We start from the raw sequence: 21,016 nt of genomic DNA, 5'->3' as shown, positions 1-21,016 counted from the left end.
GGTATGCTCTGTATCCCACCCTGTCAGTTCTGTTTGTCTTTGGAGGGATTTAAGCCCATTTCAGCTTCTTTTTATAAGAATGGTGGTAAAGAGGCTCTTTTTTTAACCCTCAGCCTGTCAACCAGAGCAGTGTCCAGCACACAAGAACATGTATTTTTCTGGGACATTTATTTCACATCCTCCAGGAACTGGAATGAGTTTTGCATGGGGCATTTATCCATATGATTTATTTCTTTTTCAGTTCAGCGGAATAAGCTACCTTTAAAAATACAGTTTCTATCAGTCTTTATTTCCTCGCAGCACGAGCAAATCAGGACTCACAGATGAGGAGGGAAGCTGCGATTGGAAAAGATCAAGTTCAGGCTTTAATTAGGCCCTTTTTACTAACAATATCATGTTCAGAGCTGTTTTGCCTTGTGTAAGTAAACATCGAAACTAAGCCTTATTTAATGGCGTTTTCTCTTTGTAGGAATGGTCTGATGAAGTGTTCAGTTTGGCAACAAATCTGTTGGCACAGAACATGTCAAGGGATGCATTTCTGGAAAAAGCGTAAGTCGCAATGGATTGAATGCTGTGGGTGTTGCTCTTTGCGTCATTTTCCTCTTTGCTTCTCAGTCGCATTGTCATCTATTGTTTCTGCTTTGATGGGGTGTCACTTTGGTAAACACAGGCTCGTCCTGTCTCACGGTTTTAAGAAGCCTGTTATTGAAACATCACTTAAACAAAACCCCTGTTTGGGTTCTTCTTGCAAGCTACTAAGTCATAGCAAACGGAAACAGGAGTAAATGCCACGTTCCCCATCTATACCAAAGGAATAACTTGTATTCTGAAGCTCTCCATTTAAAATAATAGTCTGGACTGACTTGCTTCAGGTTTATTTTCCCTTCTGTTCTGTTATTGATCAAAAAATGAGAAGTACAAGTCCATTTTCCTCTCTGTATTTCATGTGATTCAGAGAGAATCTAAAGCCATTCATCTGGATGCCTTTGCCCAGGGCACAGATTCTGAGTAGAAAAGCTGTTTTTGAGAATGTTTGGGGTATAAAAACCCACCTCTGAAAGGAAAGAGAACTAAACCTGAGATTAGCAATTCTCAAGTGTATGATAAGCACATGCTGATGGAGTTTTACATAAGTGATAGCACTGAGAACGATATGGCAAAGCCTAGAAGATAGTGATGGCGATGAGCTGGGGTACTTGCTTGCCTTACTGGGAGGAAGGAGGTGAGGGAGTGTGTTTATTCCTCAGTGTTTGAGGTACAGCTGAAGTCAACAGAATTTCTTGTAGAATCTTTGAAGGTTGGACGTTGCAGGAACTACAGCTTTGAATCTGGTACGGTGTGTTGGGACAGCAGTGATGTATTAGGCAAACCAACTCCCAAATGGATGGGAAGATTTAACAGTTCCTATTGGCTCCCCATGTTGACAGTGGAGAAAGCACTGTGTTAACCAGGTGCCAGAGGAAGAGCAGACACAACTTCCTGTTACTACTATTTCCATGTCCTTAAACACCTGGCTAGCCATCAGACTACGCTGCAGATCTGTAATGGGTAGGATTGTGGCTATACCTAATGGCGTTTTCATACCAGGTTCAAAGGAGGAACATGTTATCACACAATGTAGTAAATCCACTTTTATTTGGAGCCATTTTCTGGTGGTTGTTCAAGTAATAATGTTCAAGATGTAGTCACTGGACACATCACACAGATTCAGTAGGAGGCGAGTGTGGCATTCCTGTGTCGCTTTTCCCTTCTTCCACTAATTAATGAATCCCTTGGGAACTGTAGGGTTTCCAGGGGCCACTGCACAGGTGCCAAATCAGAGTCACTTAAGGAATCTTTGATTTAGAAGATTAAAAGTATTTCCCCACTATAATTATTGTACTAAGCAAAGGGTTGGGTGCAGTCCTATCAGAACCCTTTTGTTGAAATAGAAAAGCAAATTACATCAGAGCAGGATGAAGGCTTTTTTCTTTGTGGCATTACACAGTCACAGTGTTGGAAGTGCAGTAATAAACAGCTTGAGCAGCTTTCCTGTGGTTTGGTCAGATGAGAAAAATAGGGTTAATTTGGAGGAAAGGCTGGTAATAAAAACTGCTATTTTTGTTGTAATGGGCTCGTTCCTCTTTTGTAGCCATGCAGTGTAGGGTTGTGTTGGGGTGCAAAAGTGGATGCTAGAGTACATTAGTACTGCAATACTGACCGGTGCAGTAATGAGCAAAGGGTGACTGGGGTCAGCATTTGTCACTCTTTGAGTCAGCACTGCACTGCTGAAATGAGTCCATTCAGCTGCTACTGATGGGAGTATCTCCTAGCAAGCTTTTTAACAGGGATAACATGCTTGGTTTTCATAGATGGGTGGATAAAGCTTCAGGGGGGGAAATAGTGTCCCAGAGAATTTGGGAGGAAAAAAAGGTAGCAAGTACTGGTGGGGGTTGACTGTTTTTCAGATACATTTTGACTTTGCTTTAACTGAAGATCAAAATTCTTCCTCCTTCCAACCCCTCCCATAATTTTCCTTTATTTCTGGCTTTCTTGGCTGTAGGGGAAAACACTAAATGTGACCAGAATGTGCCCAAAAGCTTAAAAAAACTAGAAGGGAAAATAAATCAAACCTTTTTTGCTAACCGCTGTGATTTTTCCTTTTTATTCTAGATCAGTGCTGGGAGATGGGGCAGGGGTGGGAATGATTTTGTCTGGGGACACAGCAGCACAAGAGATTTCAGTTTCCAGAAGATGCATTTGAGAAGACCAGGATCTGTGACAATGTTCCTCTCCTAGTCAGAGATCTTAGCACATGCAGTGTTTTTGAAGCAGTTGCTAATGGCATTTTTGGTTGGGAAGAAAAGGAAAGTTTATTAGAACCATGCAGTTCCTTTTGCTTTTGGTTGGCCAGTCAGTAGAGTGAAAAAGCTTGTAAAATCCTCTTAAATACTTAAGTGTTGCCACATTTTTAACCAGATTATATTTCTGCAGAACTCATTTCAAGGGGAAATGTTTTAGTTATATTCAAGGGGAAGATAGGAAGCACTGAACGTGGTGCTTTTTCCAGGCTACTGCTGGTAGACATTGGACTGTTAACCAGTAGTCCTCACGTACTGGGGGGGGGGTATCACATCACAGCTGTACCCCCAACTGCTTCTCATTAAACTTACTGGATGACTCCTGTTTCAGTAGGCTTTGAATCAGTATTTTGAAAGGTTTGGATAGAGACATCCTCATCCTGCTGCCTTAATGAGGATGTGAAAGAAGTCACAGGTCCTGAGATATTGAGATCTCTAAATACTCAGTTCAAAAGCTGAGTAATTGCCTGCCTGTAGATGGTTTCAGCATGTAATTTTTATACTGCTTCATACTGGAAATGTCTTGGACTTGCCCAGGGCTGCTAAATTTACTGACACTCTTACTAGTGCAGAGATATTTCAGTTGCCAGCAATTTGGCTACCTTCCAGCCGAGGAGTGATAAAACTTAGGGTCAAATGGAGAAGCCTTCACAGTTATGTTTTGAGGAAGACTTTGGGAGGCAAGGATGTTGGTGTGCAACACCAAGGGACAATTTCAGGCTCTGGAAGAGGAGTACAGCCACATTTCCAGTCAACTTGTATAACCTGTGTGCCACAGTCTAGTTTGCTGATAGACTGCTAGGCAGCCTGGGGGAGAAGGAGCCTGGGAGGAGGATATATTTGTGCATTAATTGCATTTGCCATGTTTTGTTGCAAGACAGACAGTATTTGATACTACGCATGCATTACTGTTGAAGAAAAAGGAATTTATGATATTCCAACAGGTTTTCTTGCTGGCAAAAAAACTGAGTCAGACTTGCCATGTTATAAAGGTGGTAGAGAAGTACTTGAAAATGCTGTCAAATAAACCAGAATGCTTTTCTCTCCACAGTTACACAAAACTTAAGCTGCAGGTGACTCCAGAAGGGCGCATACCCCTGAAGAAGTAAGTTCTGTTCCCCCTCCTTACCATGTAGTCTCTTCTGAGTGTGAATATTTGTTTGGGATTAATATATAACCCTTGTGTCCAGAATAATAATTGTATCATGTGTTTATAACAGATACTGTAGGAGAGTATCTTGTGACTATCAGGGTATGTCTGTTCAAATACCCTTTGGGCTAGATTGCCCTTGTGATCTAGAGCAAGACTTAGCCTCTCCGCCTTTCTTTGTTCCACTTGGGTATAAGAAAAACCTCCCTGGGCAACCCATTCCAGTGCCTCACCACCCTCACAGGAAAGAATTTCCTCCTTATATCCAATCTAAACTTCCCTGTTTAAGTTTGAACCCGTTACCCCTTGTCCTGTCACTACAGTCCCTAATGAAGAGTCCCTCTCCAGCATCCCTATAGCCCCCCTTCAGATACTGGAAGGCTGCTATGTGGTCTCCATGCAGCCTTCTCTTCTCCAGGCTGAACAGCCCCAACTTTCTCAGCCTGTCTTCATACAGGAGGTGCTCCAGTCCCCTGATCATCCTCGTGGCCTCCTCTGGACTTGTTCCAACAGTTCCATGTCCTTTTTATGTTGAGGACACCAGAACTGCACACAATACTCCAGGTGAGGTCTCACAAGAGCAGAGCAGAGGGGCAGGATAACCTCCTTCAACCTTCTGGTTACACTCCTTTTGATGCAGCCCAGGATATGGTTGCTTTCTGGGCTGCAAGCGCACACTGCCGGCCCATGTTCATTTTCTCATCAACCAACACCCCCAAGTCCTTCTCCTTGGGCTGCTCTGAATCTCTTCTCTGCCCAACCCGTAGCTGTGCCTGGGATTGCTCTGACCCAGGTGTAGGACCTTGCACTTGGCATGGTTAAACTTTCTTTACTTTAGAGACATGTTGTGAGGATAAATGTATTCAAACTGCATATTGGTGGGGGAATATGAAGAAATCAGTGGTGACTTTCTCAAATAGCTAGCTGCTCTAATAGCAGCTTGTGTTGGGTAGACTTAAACTCGTTGTGGGCACCATTAAACTCGCTTGTGTTACTGAGCAGCCAGCAAATGGAAATAAACAGCTAAAGACCTGATGGACTGGGAACTAATATTCAGTCACTGAGCCCCATGGGCCATCAAGGCATGTCTTGAAGCTAATTCCCTTTGGTTTGCCTTCATTTTGCAGCATATACCGCTTGTTTTCCGCTGACAGAAAACGGGTCGAGACCGCATTAGAAGCTTGTAATCTTCCGTCTTCCAGGGTAAGCATCTGAATTTATTCCTGGACCTTACAACATGTTGCTTACATTCAGTGGTGTTTACTCTCTATTGAGTTGAGGACAGTTTGTCTGAGGCCAGTTGTGCTGTGCTGGCCTTGGTAGCTGGTTTCTTTCCCATGCAGAAGTTCCTGATAACCCGTCTGCAAATGTGAGTACCTTTGATTTGAAACCGTGTGAGGACCAGAAGTGCCTGGAAGAAGTGGGACTAGATCAAATGCAGGGGCAGGGGGTTGTGTGGAGAGTCCTGTGGGAATATTTAAGAACCTGAGACAGTTGCACATTTTCAAGGCATGTTTTCAGTGTTAGCTCGAGGTGTAGCTAATGGGGCAATCTGTTTCCTTCTCACTAAAAAATCTATAGCTTAAGGGACAATTTAAACTCACTGTAGCTTATCTAAAAGGTGTATGGAGTAAATGTTGAAATGCTCTGGCGTCAAAGCTGTTACTGCTGTGAATTTGGAACCATTGCATGCTGCTAATCCAGGGTATCTCCTCAACCCTGAGCATTGGCAGGATGGTACATCATCCTCAGGAAGGCTTTTTTTCAAGAGGAATGAGCTCGAGAAGGTGATTCTGATTAACACTGGAGAGAAGATGTCCTTAAGCTTTCCTCCTAGGTAGAGGTTCTCCTCCAAGAAGCTTCTTATGGGATTATTCCTGTATTTGGAGGGCCAAGAAGTGGGGCAGAGCTGGTGTGTGACAGAGGAGAGCCTGCATCTCCTGATCCTTTGCTCTTGTAGAAAACTGTTCTGTGATGTGTGTTCAGCGTTTGCTTCCCCAGTGGTTTAACAGAGCCAATTCCTACAGCTCCAGAAGAGCAGTGAAAAGAAATCTTCACAAGCCAAACCTCAGATACCACTTACCAATGAGACCTTCTTCCATAGGTTTGGGAGCTTAATTCCATAAAATTCCAAGGAATATCTGTAAAGTAGGTATAAAATATTATAATAACCTTATCTAAAGCAAGGTCTTGAGGTTAGAAACTTGGAAAGAATAATTTTAGGGATGAATTTTCATTGTTAGCAAACAAGACGATGTGCAAAACACCCCTGAAGTGCTGCTGTTGAAATCAGTTGATTTCTCACTTCTGTTTACCACCTGTCTCTGGGAAAAAGCATAATCTAAACATCACTGGAGTCCTTGAAAGAAACTGCACCTTTTTCTGCTGTTTATTTAAGTAGAGCCAGTTTTACATACATACTGCTGGATACTTGTTGCTGGGATACCATCTTCAAAATTATTCATAGTATAAAGCAGATCCTTTCTGTGCTTGGGACAGAAAAGAAACACACTTCTTGCAACAAGCAAAAAGCTGTTTTGAGCAGCTTTGAGAAAAAAATGTTTCAGAAGCCAAGTGCTTAAGAAGCATTAAACTCTAAATCTCACAGAGGTTATAGGACAGAAGATAACCAGTACTTCAGCTGCAGCTCTTTTCCATTGTGTTGCTGCTTATTTGAACAAGTAAAATTCTTAGCTTCAACTTCCAGCTTTTCTGCATCGTTGTACTGCAGGACAAATGGTGTTCCTGTACAGCCTTGGAAGAGCACTGGATTCCAGCACTGTGCAAGACCTGAATATGTATCAGGGGATCTTCCTCAGCAAAATCACCAAGTTACTTCAAGACTTCATGAAAGTCAGTCATGGACATTAACAGCTTAAGCTTCTTGGTTTCTTGTATTCATGCCTCATGAGTTTAGATTGGATGTAAGGAAGAAGTTCTTTACTGTAAGGGTGGTGAGGCACTGGAATGGGTTGCCCAGGGAGGTTGTGAATGCTCCATCCCTGGCAGTGCTCAAGGCCAGGTTGGACAGAGCCTTGGGTGACATGGTTTAGTGTGAGGTGTCCCTGCCCGTGGCAGGGGGGTTGGAACTGGATGATCTTAAGGTCCTTTCCAACTCTAACTATTCTATGATACTACGAAGATCCCTCTAAGGATTTTCTCCCCACGTTTCCATACCTCTCATTGCTTTAGGAAGACAGCACTCGTGGGCCATGAATTTGCCATGGTGTTTTCCTGCACCTCTCAGAACCTGGGAATGACCCTAAAACACAAAATGAAATTTGTGGTCATAAGTGGATCCCAAGGCAGCGTTTATCACTCTCTTCCTGACTCATAGCTTCAAGGCTGGGACAGTTCCTCATCTATCTTATGCAGTGATCTGAGGACGGGGCAGCCTAAGCTATGCTGCCAGGATATGTAGTCACTGCATCCTCTGTCCTGCACTTCAGCATGTTCCTTGTGTGTATGCTCATCAGGAAACCTCATAGGACAACATGTAGGAGCTTCATTTAGTGTGAGAGAAGGAAAAGGTCTCATTGACTTCATCCTGCTGTAGAATAGGAGCCTCAGAGAGGCTCCCCAAAAATGCCAAAAATGAATTCTTTATTTCATATTTAGGGCCCTTAAAGGATATATTCACTGCAGCACTGAGTGCTCCGGCCCTGATTCAGCTGAGGAGGACTGCAGTGGGATGATGACCCACGGACATCAAGCACCTTTTCAAAGCATGGGTTTATTTACTTATGTATTTCTGGGTTGGACCTGGCGAGGGTAGAGTCCAGTCCCTACTGGATCTGATTTTCAGCAGCCTTTGTCATCCAGCAGATCTGAAAGCAGAGGAATGTTTAAATAAATGTTTAAGTAAATGTTTAAATTAAGTTTTAAAATCTGCCAATGAGTTTTGGAGTTTGGCATCTGATTCCCCTGGGATTTCCTATAAATCTCGGCTACTCTGGGGGAAGGGGAGGTGCTTTTTGTTTGGTTTGGTTTTAGTCAAAGGTGCCTTAAACAGAATTTGAAGAGCTTTATTTTAGCTGCCTGTTTGGCTGTCAAGACTGTTTTCTGCCTTCCAGTTAATACAGGTTCACAGTGAAGCACCAGTGAGTTTGACTGTTAACATAAATAAAACAACCAGCTATCAAGTCCCATGTCTGCAGATAACCTGAATTAGCTGTTGTGCTGCCAAATATATGTAGGAGACTGGATGCAGATGTTACAAAAGCAGGCAGGTTACCAGACAGATCATAAATCAGCAAACCTTGAAATTAGTAGCCTCAACCACAGAATAAACTCGAATGCCAGTATTCAGCAAAGCTGGAAATGAGGTTTGCCCTTGCGTGGTACTGAAGGTTTATGATTTAACCATGACAAGTGCAAGGTCCTACATCTGGGTCGCAGCACAGCTACAGGTTGGGCAGAGAAGAGATTCAGAGCAGCCCTGCAGAGAAGGACTTGGGGGTGTTGGTTGATGAGAAAATGAACATGAGCCGGCTTCAGTGTGCGCTTGCAGCCCAGAAAGCAACCGTATCCTGGGCTGCATCAAAAGGAGCGTGACCAGCAGGTCGAAGGAAGTGATCCTGCCCCTCTACTCTGCTCTTGTGAGACCTCACCTGGAGTATTGTGTGCAGTTCTGGTGTCCTCAACATAAAAAGGACATGGAACTGTTGGAACAAGTCCAGAGAAGGGCCACGAGGATGATCAGGGGACTGGAGCAGCTCCTGTATGAAGACAGGCTGAGAAAGTTGGGGCTGTTCAGCCTGGAGAAGAAAAGGCTGCGTGGAGACCTCATAGCAGTTTCCAGTATCTGAAGGGGGCCTATAGGGATGTGGGTGACTTTAGATGGCTGGAGCCTGGAGATGTCCCCAGGTGGGCAGCAAATAGCCCAGATCAGTCTGAGCATGAGTGGAGTCGGGTTTGGTTTGTGCCTGCAAAGCAATGGTCAAGGTACAAAAATCTTCTTGGGCCTCTGAAGGTTTCATAGATGAGCAAAGAGATCAAGTGATCCCTGTGGCATTTGTTCATAGTTTAATTTAACCTAAAGCAGGAAAAACGTAGAAAAGTTTCTTTCCATCTAACAGAAGCTTGACTCAATGCTTCTGGTTCCCTTAGCAACAGCATTAAACAGGCAGAATAAGTGAAAGCAACGATTTCCCTATCAGCAGTTTGCTTTTGAGATGACCAGGTTCAGCGGTGTTTGAAAGCACATGGCTTTGTGTCCAAGTTACGATCTTTCCTCCTCCAGGTCATCAGATACGGGTATTATTTTGGAGCTGTAAAGGGGTGCCACATGGGCCCATGATGCTGCTAGAGACTACATGTCATAGCTTTTGATAAAGGTAGCTTGTGTGGAGGAAACTCAGAAACTAGATTTTCAGTATTTGCATTTCATGGGTTTTGGGGTTTCCTTTTTCTTGTTCCTTTATAAGGTTTCTCTGTACACAATACAAGCTTCTGTGTCATTTTGCTTTCAGAGAATCCTAGAATGGTTTGGGTTGGAAGAAACCTTAAAGCTCATCCAGTTCCAACCCCCTGCCATGGGCTGGGACACCTCCCACTAGAGCAGGTTGCTCCAAGCCCTGTCCAGCCTGGCCTTGAACACTGCCAGGGATGGGGCAGCCACAGCTTCATAGTGATTTTGCTCTCTGAAGCACACAAGCTTTGCTGGCCAAACTACCTTGCTGGGAGGGAGCTCAGAGCCTTCATCCGGATTGAAATACCTGTTTATGCTGTAGATAAGGGGGTTAGATGTGGAGATGTCCTTTCTTTCTTCCTCACAGGTGCTCAGAGAAAGAGATAACTTTGCCTTATGGAAACTGAGAGGATAGATGTATTTGTATGTGTTGTAAAGACTGCTCTTTAAGCTTCTCTGTTATCCAGGGGAATTTATTATTCTGCAAAATCTGGGCTCATCTAGGCTGCAGGAAGGAAATGAGAAGCAGCACAGCAGCAAGTGATCTGTTTACAAAGAACAAGTAGCTGTTTGTGTCCTTCTTTCACTACTTTTTTCCCCGTTTCACAGAATGATTCGATCCCTCAAGACGACTTCACACCAGACGTGTACAGGGTGTTCTTGAACAACCTCTGCCCTCGGCCTGAGATCGACCACATCTTTTCGGAGTTGTAAGAAAAGACGCTCATTATTTATTTACCCCTTCACTGATTTTCTGGGCTGGGGATGGCAAAGTGGGTTCTGAAGACTACAGCAGGATGCAGTGATTGCCAAGAACCGATTTCAGTGTCAAGCAGGGCTGTTATTTAACCTTGGATCAAGGGTTCATTCTCTCCCAAGCTTTTGTTTCCATTCTGAATGGCTGGAGTTTTAAAGTAGTATGTTCCTAGAGGAGCAGAACTGCAGGGTCTTGTTTTTCTGTATGGATTAGGATTATGTAGGCTTCCATGACAGTAAAAAGAGTAATAAGCGATAGCAACATGCAAGAGGCATGAGAACATGTATAATCACCCCCCAAAAGCTCAATTAGGAGTTGCAAAAATTGCAGTAACTTTTAGGATTTGTGCATCATGAATTCACACCGTGACATTAAGTTGGCAGCTACAACTGATTTCATACATTCGGTTACAAGCTGTGTAACTCGTGATCTTTTTGCCCCTTGCAGCAAGTCATCGTACGTCCCAGTTACAGCAGAGCCTGGTCAATGGAGTCAGAATGGAAAGCAATATAAAGGCAAAGTAATATCCAAAGTGCATCCCAAGGCCAACAAAGCAATTGGTGAACTTACCTGTGCAACACGAGTGTGCTCGTGTACTCCTTTTGCACTCATTTCCTCTAAGGTTGAGGTTTCACAAGGACACAGCCTTGGCCTAGTTTGCTCTCACTGAACCTGGAGGTAGACTTCGCATTGCTGTCTCGCAATAGAGCAGAAATAGGCCAGTCCCAAGTGCTGTAGACAACCCTAAGCACGTCACCTGGCTTGGAGGCTTCCTGGATCTCCATCTGGGTACCAATTATAGCCAAACGCTGCTCTTTTTACTCACTCTCTAAAGAGGCATCTTTTGTGTTTGCTTTACAGAGTGCCTGGCATTTTTTAACAGGTTGATAAAAAGAGGGGAAAAACTCCAAGCAAATACTAGAATACTGAAATCAGGGCTGTCGTTATTCAGCAGCAAATCCAAATAGTTGGGCCAGGAATGCCAGCAGAGTGTTTGTGGCAAGCTGAGGATTGGATTCCATGTCATTTTCTCTTTTACTCTTTTAAATCACTTAGTTCTAGGACTTCAGAAGAATGAAAAGCTTTTAGCATTGCTCTGACTCTTCCCATTGATGTTGGTAATGCTGAATGCTTTTAAAAGTCTTACTCCTGGATGTTTGTTGAAGGATGTTTGTTGTTACATGCTGCCAGAGTAAATTAGTCCAGAGGCGCAGCAGGACAGTGTTTTTGTTGTAAGGGTAGTTTGAATCTTGGCTGTTTCCCTGGGAAGTTACATTGAACAAGATTTCAAGGGAATGTATTTAAATGGCTTTGCTGTTGCTTTAATTTTTCTCTAGTGGTGCCAAGAGCAAACCATACCTTACTGTTGATCAAATGATGGAGTTTATCAATCTTAAGCAACGTGATCCACGATTAAATGAAATCCTCTATCCACCATTAAAACAAGAACAAGTTCAACAGCTGATTGAGAAGTACGAACCCAACAGTAATCTGGCAAAGAAAGGTCAGTGGTTTTTATATTCTCCCTGTACTCAGTTTCTGATTTGAAACAATGACTCAATTATCCTGCAGCACATGCTAAAGCACAGTTTGGTTCAGAATCAAATTGCATTTCCAGCTATCTGCTTTTGGATTGTACAAGCCTGTGAGACATCGTGTTGTGAGTTTTTAAATGTGTTTGGTTGGGATCAGTTTAGGAAGGATGGGGCTGGTTTCAGTATCTGCATTTTGGTAAGTGTAATTGATAGCTTAGGACAGTTGCTCTGGTGTGCACACTTCAGCAGAAACCTTACTATGACAGTGACTATTTACCTGCATCTGAAATCATAGAATCATAGAATGGTCTGTGTTGGAAAGAGCCTTTAGATCAATCACCCAGTTCCAAACCCCTGCCATGGCCAGGGACACCTCACACTAGACCATGTTGCCTAAGGCTCTGTCCAACCTGGCCTTGAACACTGCCAGGGATGGAGCATTCACCACTTCTTTGGGCAGCCTGTTCCAGTGCCTCACCACCCTCACAGTAAAGAACTTCTTCCTTATATCTAACCTGAACTTCCCCTGTTCAAGTTTGAACCCATCACCCCTTGTCCTACCACAACAGTCCCTGATGAAGAGGCCCTCTCCAGCATTCAAATGTAAATTAAAAATCAGTGACAGTGAAGCTAAGAAGAAGATAATTCTGATATTTAATAGCAGGAATAAGTGCAGCCCTCCACTTTCTGATAAAGCGGTACAAAGCAAGATGTGAGAGCAGCCGAGTGTATTTGGTGCTATAATCACAGAAAAATCCCTTTTGAAATCTCAAGAGTTGTCAGGGCTTAACTGGGCATTTCGCCAGAGCCAGCGAGAGATCTCGTGCTCAGATCTCTGCAGACTCTTGCTGCCACCACAAGTCTTAAAATAGCTTTGAATTTGTGTCTGCATCCTGGTTTATTCCAATCCACGTATCCTAATGATTACCCCAGCTTTTAATGCGCTCATACCTTAGAAGTTTCAGGGGCATAGGACTATCCTGAAAAACATCTAATATGAAAAAACTGGTTTGGTCCAGAGATTTTTTCATCCAGAGGGAACACAAAGATACCTCATCCAAAAGTCATAGAGGTTAACAGAAGTCACTCCTGCCCCTCTCCCTGAAAGCCTTCTGACCTAGATGTCTTCCCAAAGGAAACCTGTTGCTCTCAATGCTGCAATCAGCGTTGTCTTAAGGCAAAACACCTGTAATCTCTGTCTCTTCTAGTCCAATCAAATTTAGCATGCCCAGAGGTTTTGATGGAGGGGTTAAATCCTGCTCCTTTGTCATGCTTACGCAAACTGCCTTTTGACGTCAGTGAGAATACTAGCGTGAGTAGATGGAAACACATTGTGACCTCCTCTCATCCGTGCAAATATTAGAATCCTTCTCTCTGCTTACCTTCTTTTACATCAGCGACAGGAAAATCTGATATAAAAGAGCATTCTTATTACCCAAATATTGGCACTTCATATAAACCAAATAAAGGATTTATTAGAAGGAGGCGTGCTGGTGTGCTAGCAGAACACCATAGTCAGAATGGAATCACGTTCTGACTAGCAGTAAGGAGGAAGCATGAAACAAACTACAGAAAAAAGGTGTTATGATGGTATTTGTTGTTACCTTCCAAGTAGGATTTGTGGGACGCCTCCAGCTTACCCTAGTTTATGTCGGTGCACACATTTGCTGCAACACTTGCTTTTCCATCAGTGCTCTTTTCCCGGGTAGGACTTCCATTGCTCTTGCAGAATGAGCCCTCACAGGCAATGCTGACTTTAACAAGGGAAATGCAGGTCACAGAGAGTTAATTCCTTTCCTGGGTTTGTTTGTATTTTCTTCTTTTTAAGCTTGTGCACTGAGGTACAGCAAACTCTTGACAGAGTTGGCACAACCTGCGGCCCACCTCCGTGCTGCAGACACCACCTCTTGTCTAGCATCCTGTCTGGCAGCTGAGCTCCCCGTTCCAGTGCAAATCCCAAGCTTACCACCTTAAAATTACAGGAACAGGCTAATCAGGAATGACACAGGGACACAGTATTTTCTGTACATCCGCTTTGAGCCGGGAATGCAATTCACTGTATACTAAAAGAAGTGTAGGTGTGCGCCCAATCCTGCACTCGTGGAATGATTGCAAAAATATGCTGCATGTCTAAAATGTCACCAAAATATAACAGCGCACATTCAGGATAGTGATTTAACCTTTTAATATGGTGGCTTGTAAAAGGGATTGTCGCTCAGGCTTTCTGCTGTCAGAAAGGACAATACCCAAGGTTGTTGAAATGAAATGCCTGGGCGGTTCTGGCCAGAGCACTGGTGCCTGGGTAACTTCTGGTAGTTCAGTGCATGTGCTTCTTAGCAAGTAAAATTTTATGTATTGAAATGTTCTTTTGAATAAAATTATGGGTTTTTTTCCTTAAAAACTTAAAATCCAAATTCAGAAAAGAGGAGCTATCTGCCTTTGTACAGCAGCCTGACTCCTCACTCCCACTACCCAGTTAGGACAGTTCTAGAGCTTCACTCATTTAATTTCCCATCTAATCTGACTGTATTCATTATCTGCATGATAATATTCTCTTTTAATTATTCTCTCACAGCTAATTAAATGGGTTTCTAAAGATTGCTTTTACTGGCTCTCAACTTTCACAGCACACAGCTTTTGACAGCTCATAATTCTCCATTTCTCTGTTCACCATTATAGCCCTTTTTTTGTACCCATTGCAGCTCAACTGCAGTATTTTGAACACAGTAAGCAAAAAGCGTCTATAACATTATAAATTTTAACAACATGGCTCTTCAAGTACCTGATAAAATCAAATGCCAATGTTCTTACTGGTTACGGGCCTTAGGTTGCAGCCTTTTGAGTAAAGAGCTGTGTGTGTTCCTGCGCGTCATTAATGTATCCTTAGCTATTGTATTGCTGGGATGTGATGAAGTTTTTGCAACATCAGCAGGTACATGGGCTTGACATCTGCATAGGTTAAGCATCTGGAGTAGTATTTTTATAGTGATTAAAGCAAGTTGTTGTGATTAATGTTTTGTGTCATACAGTGAAGGAGATGAATGTGCTGTGTATAGCGTGTTCCTTATCAGGTGGAAGCAGAACAAGTTCCTGGTACTGCTCAGCAGCCTCTTGCTGTCAGCAAAAGCATACTGGGGGGCTGTTGGGCCTTGTTAAGCAGCACCTTGTAGTTTGGTATTTTCAGGTTGTAAAGCCATTGGGTGGCTGGCACAACTGCTGAATGCATTCCCTTTCAAGTTGCCATGTTGATAATGGGATGCATATCATAAATCAGTTGCCAAGGGGTTGAGTGGGAATTGCCTTATTTGCTTTTGTTTTTTAAGAAGGCTTGTATGAAAGTGAGTTGTTCAGGTTCTTGTTAGATTAGGGGTGGGAGAAGGGACACTCATGCTGAGTTTCAGGGGTGTCTTCTTGCTCCTGGCAGCGACAGTCCTGGTTTTGAGAATGATGTGAAATCTACCATATAAATCAGGTGAAAATCCTGCAGAAATGTGCTGCTTCTTCCTGACTGAATGATGCAGTGCATTTCTTAAAGTTCCTAGGTTCAAAAGGACCCTGGAGCTTTGAGAGCTCAAATCCCATTGTCTCTATGTAAGCCTTTCCTTCTGAAAACAGTGTTTTGAATACCACTGAGTAACAGTCTGGCTCTAGGGGCATCCTGTGTCTTTTAAATACTCTAAGCAAGAAGAGCTATACCCATGTACCAGACTAACAATGAACACAAATCCATGCCTGCTGGGGAAAGGAGACGTGAAAAAGCTGGATTCATGCTATACCAATAAAATATGTGCTCCCCACCATATGCATTGGTAGGAGCAAGACAAGGGGTAGGTTATTATTAGCCATTACCTTTAAATTGGTTTTTATTGCCAGACACAGTCTTGACTGTAGCATAAGCTTTAAGAAACGGAGTCTGGAAGTGCTTTGGAGATTTTCTTGGCCAATGGATCTGGACATCAGATTGTACTTCTAGAAGGGATCTTTGAGATAAGTAATGGCATAAAGAGTTTAATCTTCTTTTTCTCTTAAGTGTGTGTTCATTTAAACACTATCTCTGCCTATTTAATGTTAAAGGGCCAGATTTTTAGGGCTGCAAAGAAGAAAAAAGCTTTCCTTTTACATTTTACAGCATTTCTTTGTCCACATTTTCTCCACTGTACCTGTTTGGGAATACTGTGCCTCAGTTTTAGTTACACTTGTATTTAGAAGGATTGTAGGGGAGCTGGTTCCACGACTCTCTTTGAATTCCAGTATTAATTCTACTTTGCTAGTGTGCATTTATAAGTAGTTCTTGTGCTGGGTTTTTCCTAGGTAATAAAATAAATTAAGCAATTAACATTAGGTTAAGGTATATTTAATTTTATACAGCATTTACTACATGTGGTTTTCCCATGGCAGCTTTAATACTCAGCAGTATTCACTTCAGGACAAATGTGGTTTTCCTCCCTTAAACATCAATGTACTTTAAACATTTTAATCCCACCACATTAAATTCACCTTTCAGTAACTGCTTAAGAATAATTACACATTGAAGTCTTTCTGGATATCAGAAGCGAGTGACTTCCTAGGCAACAGATTCTGGTGGCAAAACCAAGCACCATGAACTGTGGCTATGCTTTTAAGCCGTACTTCATATATTTAAAGCATAAATTCTGATGCATAAACCAGGCAAGTGATGGCATTTTCTGGCACTGAAACATTTGTAGGTGGTGTTACAAAATAGTTGAAATCTTTCAAGCCTCCTAACTGCAGCTTTGGAATTCAAGAATACTTAGCAAAAAGCCCATTAACTTTGGGATTTTCAGTGCTTTCCAGCATTCCAGTTGTACAAGAGAAGAGCTCTCAGCATTGTTTCTCCTTATCAAGTGACAACAGAACAACAGATCCACTCCGAGTTTATTACTCTTTAAAATCTATAAGCCACACACATATTCCATGTGGTCAGCAACAAGTGCAGAGTTCAGTATCTTGCCAGAAAGCCTAAATACATATATGCAGCAAATGTTAGCGTGAATGATGTAACATAAATCATGGAATCATAGGCTCATTGAATGGTTTAGGTTGGAAGGAACCTTAAAGGTCATCTAGTTCCAACCCCTCTGCCAAGGGCAGGGACACAGTAAGTTAATAATGAGTTAATGAAAGCTCTGCTTGTCAAAATGAAGTTAGAAAATACGTTTCTGTAATGCACTGTATTTTCTTTCTAGTTGCTTGGGGTTTTGTTACTGTTTCAGCTGTAAAATTCATTTCAGATCTTGCAGTTGCTTGGAAGCTACATCTTAAAGATTAAATGTAAAATTCTTTTAGATGGAAAATCCTCAGATCTGAGGATTTTTTTTCATCTGCTTTGCAGGTAAAGTGCTTCATCTTTCTAACTGAGCTGTACGAACTTGATAACAAAATGAAAGAGTGATGTGGACCAGTATTAATGGATTTTGCAACCGTGAACAAAGACACAGTAGTGAAAAAGCACAAGTTTTTACCTTTTATCTTTTGGTTGCATTTTGAAAGCGTAGGAGCTGGCTCGGATCTGAGACCCATGTGGTTTTACACAGAGTTCGTTGATGCTGTTGGCACTGGAATTAATGTAATATCAAAAATATGTTTAGGATTCCAGGGAGGGCGCATTTCCTAATCCTTTGTGTATAATACGGATACTTTGACAGAAGCATGAGCATTGCAGTAACGCGTTTTGGGACAGGTATCTGGCACCAGGAATAGCTCCACCGATAGCAGTGGAACTGTGCTGAATGTAAAATGGACATGGCAGGGGGTTGGAACTTGATGATCTTAAGGTCCTTTCTGACCCTAACTATTCTATGATTCTGTAATTCTATTGTGGAAGTTGTATCTTCAGAGCTGCTACTCTTCCATTCCAGAAACCTGATAGATAGGTTGGACCGCAGCCTCCTATCCTACAGGCAGACTCAAACCCTGTATCCTAACACTGGAAATGGATGAAAGAGCCTGGGGTGACGGGACCACAAAGCAAACATGAGTAGAGGTTTTGGAGTATGGGCTGCATCATTCCCTTCAGCTGGAGCTATTGCTCAAAGATTAGTAACGACAATCTTGCATCAGTCCTGCACTTCAGCGGTTATGTAGACACATTTTGCTGCTGCTGCCTGCCTATACTGTGTGTGACTCAAACTATCAGAGCCCATAAATAGAAAACTTCCTCTAAAAGTAAAACAGTTTCTTTGGGGTTGTTGCTGTTTTACTGCCTCTTTTACAGAACACAGGGAGGTATTCAATTTTAGCAGCAGGATTTATTGTTTGAAGATAAAGTTTACTTCTGAAAACATAAAGCAGCATGGGCTCAAGTGCTGAAGGAAAGAAATGTATATAAACTATGAATAAACATTGTGGGGTTTGCCTCTTCATGATGACTGCTATGAAGGTAGTGCTTTGCACTGCAAAAGGGCCCATGAGGACAAAGACTGCTGTGATCCAGTGGGTGACATCTAGAGCTGGTGGCAGAAGAGCAGGGTTTTCCTGGCTTTGCCACGGATGAGGTCACTGACATTATGTGCCATTTTGGGGTTTGCTTCATCCTTTGAGCAAATCGACCAACTAGGCAGTTGGACTCTGTCTTGAGAAGCTAGCAATGATCTGTGAGTCTTTGGTATGTATAGCATCTGTCACAACAGGGCTGTGAACATAGATGGAGTACGTGCGCTACTACAACGACCATATGAGGAAGTTTCCCTTGTAATGTCATATGTAATCATCTACTCTAACAATATCCTTTAGGACTATGACTTGCCTATAAATACATCAGGGTTAAACACTGGGGAGGCAGAAAGAAGTGGTAAGCTAAAGGGCAGAAGAACACAGAGGTGTCAGGCGGCCTTGAATTAGTTTAAGGTAGAAATGAAGGGGTTGTAAAGAGGGTGAAAAAAGCAATTATTAAGATAGAGCTCGATTTGTTTATGAAAGGGATTGAATGTAGTGCCTGCTGCTGCAGAATCAAGTTTAAAGAGCAGACAAGAATGTCCCTTAAAAGGGACTCAGGTCCCTTCTCTTTAGTTTACTGGAACTGTCTTTGCGGAACCATGCCTTCATTCTTTTCCACTTCTCTTCAACATTAATCTCTTCTTCAACTGGAGGAGTTTGTGAAAGGAAAATATTAGTCATGGTGAAGGCTTTTCCTAGGATTTTTCTCACCCATAGCATGCTCATCCTTTCCCATTATACTGCAGAACAGTCTTTTTGGCAAGTGCATTAATAGCTTATGTAGAGAAGTATCACTTAAGAGGAAAAGAGGAGGTATTTTTAAATGTCTTTTAATGAAACTTGGCAGTTGGAAGTAAGCCAGCATTTAATATCATTGTATCTCCCAAGATCACTCCAAGGCATTCTACAGAGCATGTTTTTCAGCGGTTTGAGAAGACAGGGACATATTCCAGTAGTGGCCCGCTTTCAGGTCTGTCAGAAATAACTATAATATTATTGGGACTAATGGTATTTTAGCTGTTTGATTTAAAGTCTTTCCCCTTATCTAGCTGTCTGCCTGTCTTAGAAATCTGCCATATTGTAAAGTGCTCGTTCCACTGGTAGCTAGGAGCTAGTGTGAACTGTGCTTTTGTAGTGTTTTTATAGATTTAATTGGATCTAAACTCTCTGGTATCTCGTTTCCTGTAAGGGATATCCTGTCAGAAACAATTTCTTCCTACATCTGTGCAGCAAAGTCAAGAGCAGCCAGAAATCCTGCTTATGTCTGTAAAACCCTGCGATGCCACAGACTTCTGTCCACAGTAGTTTTTGTGGGTATGTGCAGTTTGGGTTCAAAGTATTCAGAAATACCAAGCTTAAGATGACTGTTGGGAGACTGAGGTTTAGTTGGCTGTCTTTGCCTTTGCTTCATTGGTCCTGATGGAGTAAATGAGACCTGCCCTAGCACCTCCTTATCCAGGATCATGCTGCAGACCTCAGCTGAAATTGCTCTTGCAGTGTCAGCTGATGTCATCAAGATACAGGGGTTCATTGGGGGTTCTAGCAGTCAAGGCCCCACTCTTGGACAAGAACCTGGAAGACAGTAGCTGAGAGTTGCTACTATAAAGACTGCACCAAGCAAGCCAGCACTTTTGAGCAAAATTGAATTTGGATAGGGAACTAAAAAGAAAAAAGCAGACAAGTAAATGCCTGCCAAGGAATAAGCTACAGTCCCATGTGGCTCTCTAGCTAACTTTAGATGTAGCATTACTTCACAGTCCAACTTGGAGATGATGCTGATCACCCTGCTTCAGTCTTGAGATTTAGGAAAGATTCCTTGCTTACCTACACCAGAGTGGGCTTCCCTCCCTGCTTAAAATCACTAAGCATTCAGATTTGTATATGTGTGTCAGTGTATATATAGGTATATGTACACACATATATATATGTGCTTAATGTTTTAGAAACTCTTTCAATTTAAAGAAAGAGCTATCTGTGGCTGAAGAGGATGATAACCAGTAAGAAACTGCTTGATACTCCATATAGGGATCTGTTTAAATGTGAACTGTAACACAGATGTGCTTGGTTCAAGATGCTGGACACTTGTGTTTGTAAGCCATCATAGGCATATGCTATACATATATATATATATACACATATAAACAACACTTACTAGTGTAAGACACTGTTTTTCAGTGTAACAGATTCCAAGATTTATGTTCCTTAACACACCACCTCAGCTTACCAGAACCTCTGATCAGTGGCCATGCTGTTACAGTAGACGTTTTTAAGGCTGCTGTTGAGATATAGGTGATCAATAGTCATTAAAAGAAATGTGTTCTGAACATTCAAATTTTGAGGAAAAGAAAATGTTGAGTGTTGAAAATCTTCCCTATGTGTATGTTTTACTGTTTTCTAGCACTACTAGAGAAAATTACATGGATTTCATAGGCTGTAGCCCCTGTGGGTTAGAGCCCTTTCTTCTTGGGTGTTTGAAAAGGGCCAAAAACCCCCGTGACTGCTGATGAAATAAATAGGATGCTCAACATTGCCCAGTGACTTTAAGATCATGTTGAAATGGATGGCTCATGCCAACAGACACAAGTGAGATTTGGCAACTATTGTCTCTTCTCTGGTGACACTCCATCTTCTTTTCTCTTTCGAGATGGCAGCGTCCTTGGATTGCTCCCAGCGTTTTCATTCTGATTGAAAATGCTCTTTGTCATAAAAGCATGAGGTTTGCTGTTCACCGTGGCTTGCCTAGAAGCCTATAGGAAATATTTCCTTCCTGAACCGTCTCAAGCTGCAGTACCTCTTCTGAAAACCGGTCAGAAAAATGGTTTTCCATTTGCAGACATTTTCTTGGGGAGAAACAGAGAGGAAACCGAA

At 42.4% G+C, this 21,016-nt stretch overlaps 1 protein-coding gene across 4 annotated transcripts in view; it reads left to right on the top strand.

Annotated features, from left to right (window-relative positions):
* The window catches only part of PLCB1 (phospholipase C beta 1), a 400,307-nt gene that overhangs the window by 251,663 nt on the left and 127,628 nt on the right, over positions 1 to 21,016 (top strand). For all 4 annotated transcript variants that reach the window (XM_057423415.1, XM_057423418.1, XM_057423417.1 and 1 more), the window contains 5 exons: positions 470 to 549; positions 3,892 to 3,945; positions 5,118 to 5,193; positions 10,010 to 10,110; positions 11,495 to 11,661. In XM_057423415.1, the coding sequence (XP_057279398.1) occupies positions 470 to 549; positions 3,892 to 3,945; positions 5,118 to 5,193; positions 10,010 to 10,110; positions 11,495 to 11,661 (478 nt within the window). The remainder of the gene's footprint in view (positions 1 to 469; positions 550 to 3,891; positions 3,946 to 5,117; positions 5,194 to 10,009; positions 10,111 to 11,494; positions 11,662 to 21,016) is intronic.

Source organism: Pezoporus wallicus, unplaced genomic scaffold (assembly GCF_028554395.1).
Source record: "Pezoporus wallicus isolate ANWC-B61680 ecotype Strahan unplaced genomic scaffold, APGP_CSIRO_Pwel_v1 contig_4191, whole genome shotgun sequence".
Classification (NCBI taxonomy): Eukaryota; Metazoa; Chordata; class Aves; order Psittaciformes; family Psittacidae; genus Pezoporus; species Pezoporus wallicus.
This window is presented reverse-complemented; position numbering and strand designations above follow the sequence as displayed.